The 15365-nt window shown below is 35.3% G+C and overlaps 1 protein-coding gene across 4 annotated transcripts in view; it reads left to right on the top strand.

The window, feature by feature from the left end:
• RYR2 (ryanodine receptor 2) overlaps positions 1-14933 on the top strand; it is a 452105-nt gene extending 437172 nt beyond the window's left edge. For all 4 annotated transcript variants that reach the window (XM_049830593.1, XM_049830592.1, XM_049830591.1 and 1 more), the window contains 8 exons: positions 1399-1459; positions 2829-2975; positions 4309-4443; positions 6767-6923; positions 8809-8873; positions 10191-10291; positions 11796-11847; positions 13568-14933. In XM_049830593.1, coding sequence (XP_049686550.1) covers positions 1399-1459; positions 2829-2975; positions 4309-4443; positions 6767-6923; positions 8809-8873; positions 10191-10291; positions 11796-11847; positions 13568-13663 — 814 coding nt within the window. In that variant the 3' untranslated portion in view covers positions 13664-14933. The remainder of the gene's footprint in view (positions 1-1398; positions 1460-2828; positions 2976-4308; positions 4444-6766; positions 6924-8808; positions 8874-10190; positions 10292-11795; positions 11848-13567) is intronic.
• The last annotated feature ends 432 nt before the right edge of the window (positions 14934-15365 follow it).

Genomic DNA, 15365 nt, shown 5'->3' with positions numbered 1-15365 from the left:
TCAGACAATTCCATATAAACATTTGGCACAGAAGTACTATGTGCTTTTGTATGTGGCAGGTGTATGACATCTGCCAGTGTTATTTCAACTTGTTTAGTCCTTGTCAGCAGCTCTTTTAGGAATTCACTGACATTTTAAGGGTAAAAGCAGGACAGATGACATTTTTCATGCTATTATTTATATTTGTTCCTGAGTTGTGATCCAGGCTTAGAATTTTTTTGTGTCAATATAATACAATGATCCAAACCTTTCCAAAAAGAAAAAGTCAAAAACTAGAGAGGACAAGATACAGTTACGAACAAAAATGGTAAACATCTTGTTTGGTAACTTAGTTGTATCACTTCTCTATAGAGGAAAAAAAAAATGCTTCAAGCAAATTAATGGGTTTAATTCTAGGTCAAAAAATGGAGCCTAAAGTAGAGATATTTATTTGTGTTGATAAACTAAGAGGAGAATTAATACCTAAAAGTATTAATTAAAGAAATACAAGGGAAAAATTTGGAGAGAATAGTTTACAATATCAGTCTGTACAACATAAAAGTCTGTTTGAGAGAGGAGAATAGAAGAGGCTAACTGGCTAATATAACAAAAGAACAAAAACTGTGAAACAAACTGGGATCCCAGAGCTGGACCCAGCACCCCAGGGGTGGCCTTACCAGTGCTGAGTTGGAGGGGAAGGATCACCTCCCTCCACCTCCTGGCAGTGCTCCTCCTCATGGAGCGCAGGGTACTGTTCGCCTGCTTTGCGGTGAGGGTGCGCTGCTGGCTTGTGCTCAACTTGCAGCCCACCAAGAACCCCAGGTCCTTTTCTGCAAAAGCTTTTAATACACATTTCTCTTTCATTCCCATTTATTCCTGATACCAGTGGGAAAAAAAAGCACACGAGCGCTGAGATTCATTTCACCTTGCTTTGTCTTTAATGTCATCTAATTGTATCACCAAGGTATGCTATCGTAACTAGTGGTAAAGAATTGGGATTTTGGGGTGCAAATTCTCTGATCTTTTTTGACAGCTACTTCAGGCTTAGATGGGTAGCATTTAAAAAAAACAACAAACAACATATCTCTTTTTCTCCATGCATTATAGACAGTTAATTTCATTTGTATGTCTGTGATAACATTGTAGACAACGATCAGCATTAGGTTTGATGAATCCAAACCACTATTATTAATTTGTTTTTCTGCCCCTGCCCCCCCCCCCTTTTTTTTTTTTTTTGACAGGTCCATTCCAGAGTTAAAGTGTGAATTAGAACAAGGTTCTGATGTATTTCAGCTTTTGGAGAAGTAGATCAGCTGTTGTCTCCTGTGTTTATGTGGCGATACACTTCCTACAGATTGTGTTGCATATTTTCCTATTGTGTTTTGATATAAAATGCAATTTATTTTTTTATTTTCACAGGCTAAATTCCATTGATGTTAAGTATCAGATGTGGAAATTAGGAGTTGTTTTCACTGATAATGTAAGTTTATCAGTATATATATATATACAGACACACATAAATATATGTATATATTCACCTGCTAAAAAGCAATATACACTTGTTAACCGGAAGTGCTTCAAAGGGAGGTGTGAAATACTCTGGATTCTAATTTATTTACTACATAGATGAAGAAAATCTTGGAAACTTAAAAAGGCATTGCCGATATCTTTTCCCAGTTACATAGGTATTAGTCTATAGAACGTCAGTCAATTCCTTCCCCCGTTCTGATATGCTTTAATCAGGAGCAGTAAGCAAGCACTGCGCCATAGAATTAGAAAACTGACTATATAAATTCTAATTGCCATTTTTCATATTGTTCATAAACTTCATGAACTCTTGAATACTCCTGGAGCACAGTCAGATCGGTATAGCTAATGTATGTGGAATTGCTAAAATTTGTGTCACTGAAACTGGTAGTAGGATGTGATACAAAATGAGACTGCTGATTTTAATAATTTGAAAAAATGAGTCTTTAAAAACCAGAAAAAAAGGATTGATAAACAAGCCTGCCTGTTACAATACTTTGCAGTTTAGGAAGTCACTCATCAAATGATTATTAAGAGTCTTACAATTATCACTTGCCTAACTCAGTTTATTTTACTGGTGGAAAAAATGGTGGGGGAACAAATGATTTTGGAACTAGGACTGCCAGAGAAATAAGGTGTAAACTGGCTTGAGTCAGGAAGAGTGGAACGATAAGTCTCCATGTCTCCAGACAGCATCATCTGTAAAGAGTTAGAGTTTGTTCAGGATTAGGTTTTTTTCTAAGGGAGGGACTGTAACTTCTCTTATAAATATGTACTTGTCTTTAAGTCCAATAAAAATTAAATGATAGAGGAAAAGATGAAATTAACATTTGTAGTAATAGTTAGTAGACTACTTAACACATGTTTAAGTAGTAGTTTTAGTAGTTTGAATTAATTATACAATTCCTTTTGTTGCTTGCAGAGTCCTTTCATTTGTCATTAACCACATTCGGGCTTTAATATTTTAATGTAATGATTTAGAAATTCATAAACAAAAATTCATTTAAATCATAAAAAACTTTTTACATTAGAAACATTAACAGATAAGGGTTTAGCAATTTCAAAATTAGTTTTTACAAATTCAGATTTAGAATATTTCAATTTTTACCATGTCTTGCGAACTCTGTATTTGCTGATTTAATATTCTTGCACAAAGAGAAAATTATCAAAGATTTCTAGCAATTTCTATGTAAAAAAAAAAAAAAAAAAAAATTGTTTAAAGAAAAGCACATTCAAGAAATTTCTATCATTCCTTAGTGTTTTGAATTAAGTTAAAGATAATAGCCACGAGTTTTATTTTGTGATGAACTTTTTTCTGTTAGTCTTTCCTTTACCTAGCGTGGTACATGACCATGTCAGTCCTTGGCCATTACAACAATTTTTTCTTTGCTGCTCATCTCCTTGACATTGCAATGGGATTCAAGACTTTACGAACTATCCTGTCATCAGTGACTCACAATGGCAAACAGGTATCAACTGTCAACTCTCTTCAGCTTTTTTACTTAAGGAGTACACAAGAAAGATCACTTCATGACTTGTCAATCCGCAGAGCAGCTGAATTAACAGATTTGTTCTTTCATCATGAAGTTTAGAACTTTGGTTGGTGGGGAAACTAGCCAATGAGATTTATAAGTGGAAGAAAATGGGACTAGGATGTATGACAGTCTCTAGCTGTTGTGAGCAACTGTGTCACAAAGTTGCTGTTTGAAATGTTTTCAAGATACATTTACAGAAAGGTCCAGCTGAGGCCCAGTTACTCTTTCTGTTAGTTTGAGAAACTCAGCTCTTTGATGATAAGTAATCTTTTCTTAAAGAAGCTATACAATCTGAAAATCAAAATGGCTAGTGAAGCACATGACACATAAAAGACTCTTACATATGAACTCACCTTGTCAAACTGTTATTTGTTTTAATTTGTGGCAAAGTTAAATTTCATTTGTGGAACAAAAAATGTGTCATGAAAAGTTACAGAAATCAACATACTGCATTCTTTCCCCTTCAAAGAACAGAATTTCTTACATTCTTAATTCTGATCTCTTAAAGGAACAAAAAAGCAAAAAAAAAATCAGTCTGCATGTGAAAAAAAGTGAAGTATTCTACCTTTTAAAAATAGTCCCGAAGTTTTAGCAAATTATCTGTGAAGTTAAGGGGGCATAATTTATGATAAAGAACTTTTTAGGTCTGGCAGCTAAGTGAAATGTCAATTTGCAGGATATTGCAGTTCACTTCCAGCTGCTTTCCATAAAGCTCAAGGCAAAATTTTAATGGTGCTGCAGTTGAGCAGTGGGTGTTTGTTGCTGCTTCTCTGAGGTAGATGTTAAAACATTAGGAACAGTTTGTTCTATATGTGATTTTTATAGATATAAACAAAATTGTTTCAGTATTAAATTACTAGAAATATTATATTGCAGTTATATAATGGGTGATATTAAATAGTAGTACTATTTCTATGAAGTAGTAAACTTTCAGATATTTTTGTCTGATTGTGTGGGTTTTATATGATTCTAATGGATTGTTTGATTGTGTATGTATCCACTAGATGTTGCAAGATTTGTCTGTGCCATTGTGTTTCTGAAGCATATTCAAAATAAAACAGGTGAAATGTACAATCTTTGCATGAAGATATGCAGATATATTACCAAATATTACAAAGATATGCAAAGAGACAGAGAAAAAGTAAAGATAGTTTTCCTTCTGCTAGTACATATAGGTTATTGTTACTTTCCTTCTCTTTTTGCAAAGAAAATTGTATAGCCTAATTTCATGTTGCTGTTATACCCACTCCATAATTTTGTCTTCCAGCTTGTCCTAACAGTGGGATTACTCGCAGTAGTAGTATACTTGTATACAGTAGTGGCATTCAATTTTTTCCGCAAGTTCTACAACAAGAGTGAAGATGGTGATATGCCAGACATGAAATGTGATGATATGCTAACAGTAAGTCTGATTTTGCTTTCTGAATTTTTTCTTAAACTGTTATGTTTTTGTCCTGACCTTCTTGTAATTCCTATTCATACAGTCATATTGTTAGTCAGCAACAGGAAAGACTATAATTGAAGGCAAAGGAACAAATATAATGAACACCCCTAACAACTAGATATAACCTGTGTGTGTTAAACAAATACACCTATAAACGAACAGAAGAAATGTGATGGTATTCTTTGCTATAGTTTTTAAAAAAATGAAGAACAACTACAAGCTGTGAAACTGAGCCAAGTCAGTTAAAGGGCAGTACTTCTGAATCCTGAGGTTCTACAGGCCATGCAGGAGGAGGGTCAGTTATAGGCAAGGACTTTCATAAGTAATTTAGGTACTGAAATGCTTCTTCAAACTTGGAAATCCATCAGTTTCCCTTAGCATGAATTGCCATGATTTTCTTCAATTGGCAATTCCATTACTGAAATTTCCTGTACTCAGAACCACTGAAAATTATTTTGTGCTTACGGAGACAGTGCCAGGCTTTGCAGTTGTGGATGGTAGGTAGAGCTTATATCACGAAGAATTTCTTAAGATACGTTGCTGTTAATATCCTTTTAAAAGCAGTCATGTACAACAAAGTTAAATATATTTCAGTATGTTATGCAATATGAATCACTTCCATGGAATTGACACCATTTTAAATCCCAATAATTAGATAAACTGTGGAAGCAGACTAATATGTCTATACTTTTGTCCAGTTTGGGATGTTCAGTACAAGAAAGACATAGATAAACTGGAGCATAAACCAGTGGAGGGCTGCTAAATTGTCAGGTGCTGGAGTACTTGCCCTGGGTGGAAAGGCTGAGGGAATTGGGCTTGTTTGGCCTGGAGAAGTGAAAGCTTGGGAGTAGGAGGGGAGTGTAAAAGCAGCTCCCCAGTGCCTCCCAGGTTATTGGGAAGACAAATCAAGGCTCTTTACAGCAGTGCCTGGCAGGAGACCATGGACATAAAGTGGAAATAGGTGTTCTGACTGAGGAAAGCCAAGCAGTGGATCAGGTTGCTCAGAGAGGTTGTGCAGTCTCCATCCTTAGGAGGTTGTAACAACCTGACTGGATAAAGCCAGAGCAACCTTGTCTGACCTTATAGTGGACCCTGCTTGGAGCAGGATTTGGGCCAGAGACCTCCCAAAGTCCCTTCTGACCTGACCTGCTCAGTAATTCTCTGAAAATACACTTACAAAAAGGCTATAATATTGTACAGGAATGAGTTAGAATAACGTCCTATAAAATCAGGGTTGTCTTTTGTAAAAGCAGTAAGACTTGCAATGTGATGTTAAAAAAAGAAAAAGTAGAGAGAATATATTTTTATTTTTAGAAAGAGAAAAATAACTTAAAACTTTTAAAATAACTAACACCACATTCACTCATTAAGGTAATGATTGACTTTCAATGGTAAAATAAAAACGGTTTCTAAAAATTGTTACATTTTTCAGCCATTGCTTACTATGCATTGTATGTTACTATATCAATTTCTTACATAAAGGATTTTGGGGGTAAGTGTGGCATAGAAATAAAAGAATGGATTTTTTTGTATGATTGTGTTTTAGGAGTTAGTTATTGTTATTGTCATCACTACTTTTCGACAGAGAGTGAGAACCCTGGACCTGTAGTTTGCAAAGCTACTTAACAAAAAAGACCCAATCCCCTGCTCCAGACCTCTGAGAGTGATATCATAATTTTCTATTAAATTATAGCATGCTAAACTAGGAATTTTGCATTGTCAGCATCTCGCATAACTATAACGAGAGACCTATTATACCACTTCTCACATCACAGTTTCACGGTATTGGTCTCAGACTTCTTCCATCATTAGTCTGTCCTATGCATAAACTTTCTCAAAGGTTTTTTGTTTGTCTTGTTTTGTTTTTGTTGTGGTTTTTTTTTTAAATTTTGTTTGAAACACAAAAAATAGGGAAAGTCATTCACTTTTGAGCTAGAAAAGTAGAAAAGGAGATGGCTGTGGTGGTAATAGTATTTCCTATTTGCACATTACTGAAACGATCCTATGGGAATCACGATGTGCTGCTGGGCTTAATGTAGTTGAACCTTTGATCTTTTTGAACTGCTACAAAATGACAGAACATGAAATACTGCAGCTTCAGCTGCACAGCAGTATTTCACCTCCCTCAGAAATGTACGCAACTTCAAAGGGGAGAAGATGACTTGACATAGTATAGTTGCGAGATGATAGACCAGTTCTGCCAGTTACTGAATTTGCAACAATGGGTGTTTTTACTTTAGCTTCAGACAAACTTTGTATCCCTTTGTTTTGTGTTTTCTAGTGCTACATGTTTCACATGTACGTTGGAGTACGTGCAGGTGGAGGCATTGGTGACGAGATCGAGGATCCAGCAGGAGATGAATATGAAATCTATCGGATTATCTTTGACATCACTTTCTTCTTCTTTGTGATTGTCATCCTGCTTGCAATTATTCAAGGTATATGTTTGTAACCCATGGTGAGACTGAAAGCGTTATGTAGCAGTACAAAGATCTTAGTGCTACAGTAATTGCATACTGAAGATTTAACCAGGACACCAGGGCAGATCACAAAGCACAGATTTGTATCGTATATCACATCCAGCTGGCTTTTATCTATATGCTGTTCTTACTAGTCTCTGTAAAATCAACAGGCTCTAACTGGATCGGTGAAAACAAAAAAATCTATGCTATGAGAATATTGGTATCACTACAGTTTCTATCTTCTCGTTGCCCGTTCTAAAAGTCTCCTGTAAATGATCAGCAAGAGAAGTGATTAGGAAGTGATCAGAAAACTTGTGGCATACCTTAAAATTGTCTTTCAGCATAACCTGTCCTTTGTGAACTTATGTGGACAAAATCAGTAGCGGGTGCTGTCAGTATTCCCCCTGCCAGCATCTAATGTTCTTGACACTCTGGGAAATCTTCAAATTGGTGGTAGTGGTGTGAAAATTGGAACATAGCTTTAAGAGGTTGAATCTTTTCTTACATAAAACCTTCTGTTTGGTGTGATGCCTGCTCACTTGAACAATGTCAAAGAGTAAAGAAAGGTGCTTGATATGAAACAGATTTAGTATATCCTGGTTAATGACAATGGAAAGTCAGCTGCCATTAGGTTAGCTTCTGAATTTGAGTGAAATTATTTAACTGATAGTGTGGCTTGCTGTTGTAATCTGGATAGTGGATACTGAATTTTGGGAAGTCAGGGGTTTTTTCTATTATGTGTGTATTAACAATGTTTAATATTATTACAGAGAGTACTGAAAAGCCCTATCTGTTTACATACTAAACCTTCAAAAAATTGTCAAGAATGCCCAGAAGATCATCTTTTATTAAAGTTTGCACAAATTAACAGAAGTATCTTCTTGATTTTGGAAAAACATATAATGATTTTTGTTAGGTCCAGTTGTTGTTATAAATGGTAATACCTTATTGCTTTCTGTCAGCTAACAGTTAGCTAACTTACAATGATTTTGAAAGCAATAAGGATGCTTTCTCACTTCCTGCAAAGAAGTTTAGAAGGCGACTCTGAGCTTGTGGTAAATTGTTTATAACTCCTAATCAAGCAGCAAGATTTTTAAAGGCCTTGGGGAGGGTGCAGAATTTTTTTATAGCCTGAAGTGACATATCTCATACTGTTTGGTTCTTCATTTTGTGAGTGGCTGAAGAGTAGAGGCCTTAGCTGTCAAGCTTTGAGAATAATTCTCATCTGGTATTCATCAGTTTTACAGCACAGTAGTGTCAACAATGACTGTGGTTAGTCCTTATTTGTATTGGTGTAAGTGAAGGGAGAATCATAAAGAATTTATAATCTGAGCCATAGAGCCTGTGGAGGTTTTTCTTCTTCTTTCTATATCTCCCTGAAATGACCCCTTACTTCTGTAGAGCTCTGACAGTGGAACCTCATACTACGTGACGACTATAATGAGAGAGGATGCACAGAGCTGTGAGCCTCTCTGCCATGTAATAAATCCCTGAACTCTGTTAAAAGTATAGTAGTAGTCTTTCTATAATAAAGCCTCCATCACTGTAAAAACCATGTACATCTTTAGGTACTGAGTCAAGATTAGAGAGCACTGTCAATAAAACAGGAGTGTGCTTGTTCCATTTTATAATTCCAAATGGTACTGCCAACCATGTTACTGGTAGCCATTTTCTTTGACTTGCTCATTTTTCTTCCTGTATTGAGTTGGTTTTGTGGTCTTTGGAATGTATATTGTCTTCTATTATTTCTCCACAAGATTCTCGTTTAATATTCTTTGTCAGAGTTATCCCTCTATTTCCAAATATTCTTTGTCACAGTTCTGTTCTTGAACATTAACTGTCATTTTAACTTAAACCTTAGGTTTAATTATTGATGCTTTTGGTGAGTTAAGAGATCAGCAAGAGCAAGTTAAGGAAGACATGGAGGTAAGAACATCCAGTTGGTGAACCATACCCTATGTTCAGGTTTCATGAATATCTGTTTTCAATCCAAATATGATCTACCTAGTGGATAGTTTCTTAAACTAAGAGGAAAATACAGTTCTGTACATGGTCCAATATCATACAACGTCCTGGATGAGATTCTACTCTCATATCTCAGTCCATTAGATGGAAATAACAACTGACTTTTTTTTTTAATTGACTTCTTTGTATCTATTAAAAGATACGAACTTATGTAGTTCTGTTAGTACCCAATAAAATTCTTTTTAGACAATTTTATGAAGAGAAAACTCTGCTAGCATCCAGGTTCTGAATAGCATTTACCACTCTTCGCTGCCTCCTGTGAAAGAGGTATGCTATGCTTTGACAGGTGCTAGCTGCTATGTTGCATAAGTCTTTGTGTGGGACACAAACCCAGGTTGTCTAAACTGATACTCTAAGCTTATTTTGGATTTGTTTGCTAATTCCTAGTATGGATTTTTTTAATACCTCCAGATCAAGTGTGGCCAGTTTTTTGCTGTCAGTGATAAGTTAACAAAAATTCAGATCAAAAGCTAACAGCTTGTTTTCTCATGACTTTTTAAAGTTTAGACCAATCCCTGTATCTTCTTTTCTGTAAACAAGAAATTTTTTTTATGTTGCTGTATATTATAATGAATTACATATGTGTGGCTCTTTAAGTCTTTTGGATCTTCAGACTAGAGATTTCTAACACAGGGTGTTAACACTGTCATGTTATGTTACAGTTCATCTCAGATGTAATCTTTGGTTAATCTTATGTGTGAAAGTATCCTGTACTTGGTGGTTTTCTATTCTGTCATTTAAGTGTGACTATAAGAACTCAGAAAAGTGTTGCAAACCTACTGTGTTTTGTAATCTAAACTTTGAGCATATTCAGTTTCAGCTGGACAAGCAAAGCAGGCATTGAGGTACATGTTGCCATATGTTACAGTAAGTGCTACCTAGAGCGTTAAAGGCGAAAAAAAAAAAAGTCAGCTTTGACCACTGTATGCCATTCTGTCTCCTGATACCTGTTCACTTACAACTGGCAAAGATTTTTTTGTTTTGTCTTGTTTTTTGTTTAAACAGTAAGAAGCTACTCTCATGGCAGTTAAACTTCTATTCAGGTGTTTTGACTGAAGTATCCAGTCCCAATCATTAAAAGAAAAGCCTTTTTGTTCAGCACATATTATACGTGATGAATTGCCATTTTCAAGAAAATTGTTACATTTTTATTGGCCTTTCCTCAAAGGGGGGCAGGGTTATATACAGTGTTGAAGTGCTCTGTATTCTTTCTTTTAGACGAAGTGCTTTATCTGTGGAATAGGAAATGACTACTTTGATACAGTGCCCCATGGCTTTGAAACACACACTCTACAGGAGCACAACTTGGCCAATTATTTGTGAGTACAGTAAAAATTAGCTTCTCACTAACTCACGACCCACGCACCCTTTGCAAGTACCTGATAGCTCTCTTGCATAAGTAAGAGTCAGTACTGTTTGGCTTTGTGCACTGTCTGAATATATAATTCTGTGATGATGGCAGCAAGGAATGAACAGACTTCATTATCTTGTTCCCAGCTTGGTTGTGACACACCAAGCTTGTGTGAACTAGGAGATGGAAACTGGGAACTCAGTATGTGGCTGTGGAGGCGTTGTAAAATTGAATGTGTTGTGTAAGGTACAGAGGAATGGTATGACCTGGCCTGGAGACTGATGGAGAGAGTGCACAAGCAAAGGAGTAAGGCAAGAGAGGGAAAACTCACATGGGACAAAATATTTTGAGTGGAGTGCTGAGGCTGACCAAGGGAACCTGGGACAAAGGGTGGTAGGGGAACTGGAACAAGGAGCTAGGGACAGGAGGGATCACACCAAGGGCATCAGGTCCACCTTTGGAAAATCCAAGCAGAGCAACAGTGACCACTAAACTCAGTCTTTTTAAATCTGGAAATAAAACCATTTATCAGGTCTACAATCACTGTATCATACTGTTCCTCTGCTGTCAAATACCTATGAAAATCCAGTGCCAAAGTGTATTTTATGCTAGTGCTGTCAGCATGAAGCAATGGGTGGATTGTGACTTTGTGTCTATAAACTAGCACTGTATGTGCACAAAATAATGAGACTGTAAAGTCAAACATCCCTATAAAGAAATTCCACCTGAAAAATAGGTTGTGCAAACAAAATATGTAAAATGTGGGATTTTGTTCCTGTTTACAAAGTACTACGCAAATAACACAGGATAGCATACTCAAAGTCCATCATCCTAAGGAAATGTTTTTTGATATTTTTGTGCATGATCATGTTTTATATTTTTACATATGTTTGGAGAGAATGTTTATTATGAGTGAAATTTTGAAATCATCACCTATTGTCTGTCAGATATCTCAAAACGCCAAGACTAATGTATTTTTAAAATTACAAATTCTTTTCTGCTCATGTTGATCTTGAGTTAGATACAATGGTAAAATATCCCCTGCCTATAATTTCAATAAGAGAAATCTCTTAATTTCTTCATCATTTCTTATTCATTGTGGGGAGAGGAAAAAAGTTCCAATGACTGTCCTCTGTCTGTTTCCAAGTTGGTGTTCATGGGCAAGAAAATGTCTGTTATAATTTTCAGATCAGAAAGCTTAGAAAATCTTCATTTATATGGAGTTGCTATTTACTGTGAATCAAACTGAATGTCTTGCATTTTAGCAAACTATTAATTGAACAAAGAGTGAATGTCAGCAGTGTCAGGAAAGTATATTTAATGTGTCTGGAGTATTATCATAAATAGAACTCTGGAACTTCTAAGTCCATGAACAGCATTATCACTGTACATACTGAAAAATATCCATCCCTCTGTGGGTTGCCTAATGTTTCCAAATACTGTATTCATAATAGCCGTTTCTTTGCTTGTAGGTTTTTTCTGATGTATCTTATTAACAAAGATGAAACAGAGCATACAGGACAGGTGGGTTAAACAACTCTATGAATGTCAACAGTTAGTAAATAAGACTGATTCTAAAATAAAATTCATTCAGGCTTGGCGAAACTAAGAGTATTCTAATGAATAGCTCCCTATATGGTATGTAATTTAATTCTCATTCTTCTAAACACTTCTTAGGGCTTTGGTTGCTTAATGTTAAATTGAGCATCGATTCTGTGGTACTTTCTATTTCTATTTTGTTATCTGACCTGTTATTCTTAAATTGTTACTTCTACAAAATATAAATACAGACTATAAACAAAAAAAAAAAGAGAAACAGAACAGTTAAGCATCCTGTGAAAGCAGCACTCCTCATTTCTCCCTGTTGATTCTTTTTTAATAGTCCTTGTCTTTTATTATTATCTATGTATAATCTTCTTTGACTACATTCCTGGATAAATCCATATGAAAGAGCTTGTGCATATGTTTAAAATGAAACCTGTGAGAAAAGTTTCCCTGGAGGTTTCTTCTTTGCTGCTGTTCTTTCAAACTTTTGGTGCTTCCTTCAACTTCCTTTAAGTATACTTAAAGTCAGCAAAGAAATGTATCAAATTTACAGACTACTTTTTGTTTTCTAGTGATAATCTTGCAGCTGACTAAGCAAATGTTCCTGTGTTACAGATCAGGAAACAAAAACCTGAAAAGCATCATATACGTAGCCCTACAGATTTGTGTTAGAGGGATGATTTGCTATAAATCTATGTAGCTTACTCTTTCTGTACTCTGATGGATGTACTGGGCAATTATAATAATCTTTTTTGCATAAATCTCAGCCTTGTCCAGTATCAGATTTTATGTATTTGCTTTGATATTTTTGAGCATCCATTTGTCATTTGAGTATTTCATGTTAAATGAGATCTATTAAAAAGTCTTTTCTATTTGATTTTTCTTTTTTCTTGGCATACAGTGTGTCCTACTATATTCACTGAAGCCATATTTCTACTAACTATTCAGTTTTGATACTGTTAGCTGATAATTTGAAAATTGAGAGTACTTCATACTACGTAACTTCTAGGGACATGGTTTAGTGGTGGACTTGGCAGTGTTAGGTTTACGGTTGGACTTGATGATCTTAAAGGTCTTTTCCAACCTAAATGATTCTCTAACTTGTGTAACACATGTCCTTTCTACCATGAAATTTGTATAATAAAAAGCACATTTAAGTGGTGTGATTAAAATGGAAATAAATTGACATATCCTTTACTATTCTCCAGACTGTCTAGAGACAGAGCTTTACCTGAACAAATAATCAGAAAAAAAAAGACCACTTTTCCAGAAAATACTGCTTTTCTAAGAAATACCTTTAATGTATTTTATGTTTTATGTATTTTGTGTAGATATGTTTTTAAATGACAGATGCAGAATTTCAGTCAAATTTCTATGACAGAAAATGTTCTGTTTACCCTGGTATTTGTCTCGCGACAGCTTTAATTGAGCTTTACAGTGCTACTGGATATGCAATAAGAACTAAACTACCTTGTCCTCTTCTATGTGTTTCTCTAGTGCTTTTTGACTAGGTGACAAAAGTCTAAAAGCTACTCTAAACTGATAAAATCATTAACGTGATTTTGTAGATTGATATAAAACAACCTGACATGACAGAATCAAAAAAGTGAAACGGTATATAAATAAAAGAGGAAAAAAAAAAAAGGTTGGTGCTTTCTCATTGAATCAAGTTAAATTATTCAAATTGTGTTTCTTTCAGGAATCCTATGTATGGAAAATGTATCAAGAACGGTGCTGGGAGTTTTTCCCTGCTGGTGATTGCTTCCGAAAACAGTATGAAGACCAGCTCAATTAAGCAGAGATGAGGATTTCCAGACAAAAATATGTCCATGTATTTCCCAAGTCTTTTGGGAATATCCAACAGATTTCTTAAATCCCCAAAGCTGTGTGCTTTTTGGAGCACCAAAGCTCTGTTTTTAATGACCCAACTGCGCTTTTATTTTCTTGTGTATTTGCTTTGAGAACACTGGAGTAAAGAACAATGAAAAATAACAGCAACTCCGGAAAACAAACCAACCACTTGTGCACACACACAAAAGATACCCCTATACATAACATGCACACATAAGAAGAGACTTGAGACAGCTTATTTCTGAAACTGCCAGATGATGCCCTTGTCTATAAGATCACACATGGGGTGACATGGTAGCAACACTCATTCAATCTGTTTATTTCATCATCCTGGAAGGAACTATATATAGTTCGCAGAGCACTGTAAAAGATTGTTGTGGACACTAAGTTGTGGGGAAATAGTGCCTTACTATATGTGGGTTGAGCTATGCAGAAGACGAGTGCATGATGACATCTTTTTTTTTCTTTTCTTTGTCTTCTCTTTCTTCCAAGTTAATATTTATTTTGTGGTTTTGGTGGGTTTGGGAGGAAGGAATTTGATTGTGCACATCTTTTTAATAAGACTGGAGTGTCTCAGGACAAGATTAGGTTGTTTTCATCAACTTCATTTCACATTTACCTTCCTCTTTAGCTTTTGCTCTTATTTTGGTAATGCTCTGATACAACACTGCAACTTTATGAAATCTTTGTATGAAAACAAGACGACTGCAAAAAACACTTTAACAAGAAATGTTTCATTGCATGTTTATTATGCAAGTTTAAAACAATCAAAAAAAAAACCTTCAGAAGCAAGTTGATCAACATGAAAAAACATTCACAATAATTATATCCATAGTAATAAAGTGTTGTGGGCTTTATTGTACATCTGGAACAAGTGTCATCAGCCAACAATGTATATGTTATGAATTTAACAGTAGTTTTGGTTTCTTTTCTTTTCCTTTCTTTCACTTCTGCCACCTGTGATCAATAGTGGAGTTAAAGATTTTCTTGTTAAATTATTTTTTAAAAGCAAAGCTGAAGCAATATCCATTCAGGGACTCCATCAGTTGCATCATGAAACACCAATGATGTGTACATCACTCCATTTTGAGTCCTTTTCAATTGTAATGCCAGTCTTTACAAATAAAAAGAGAGATTCAGAATGGAAACAAGCTGGTTTTGGTAGCATTTGAGATCTTTGTTATGGAGTCTTTTTATTAATCCCTGAATTAATTACACCCACTTTAAAGCAGGATTAAGCTGCTGTTTCCTTAATGAAAGTTTTTGGGGTTGTTTTGGGGGTTTTTTTCCTGGATTTCTTGTTGTTCTGTTGCTCCACCTTATTTCTTTACAGGCCATAGTTTTGTCATAATATAAATTGTCTGTATCAGTATTCAGTTATAATTAAGAAAATTTATAACTAAAGAAATAATCCTCTAAAAATACTAATTCTGTCTTCTTAAAAGCCAGGCTTTCAGTTCAGCAGATTGTGAATATTGCTACTCTGAAATTGGGATCCTGATTAGGATTCTGGTAAAATTCTCTCAAATTCTACAATATTTGAGGCCAGAGGCTGGGAAGGCTGGTGATGGTGGGAGGGGCAGGTACAGCAGCTACAATTTGTATTCAGGTTTTAAGCCATCCCCACTTCATTTGGAGTATTCATT

Source organism: Accipiter gentilis, chromosome 28 (assembly GCF_929443795.1).
Source record: "Accipiter gentilis chromosome 28, bAccGen1.1, whole genome shotgun sequence".
Classification (NCBI taxonomy): domain Eukaryota; kingdom Metazoa; phylum Chordata; class Aves; order Accipitriformes; family Accipitridae; genus Astur; species Astur gentilis.
This window is presented reverse-complemented; position numbering and strand designations above follow the sequence as displayed.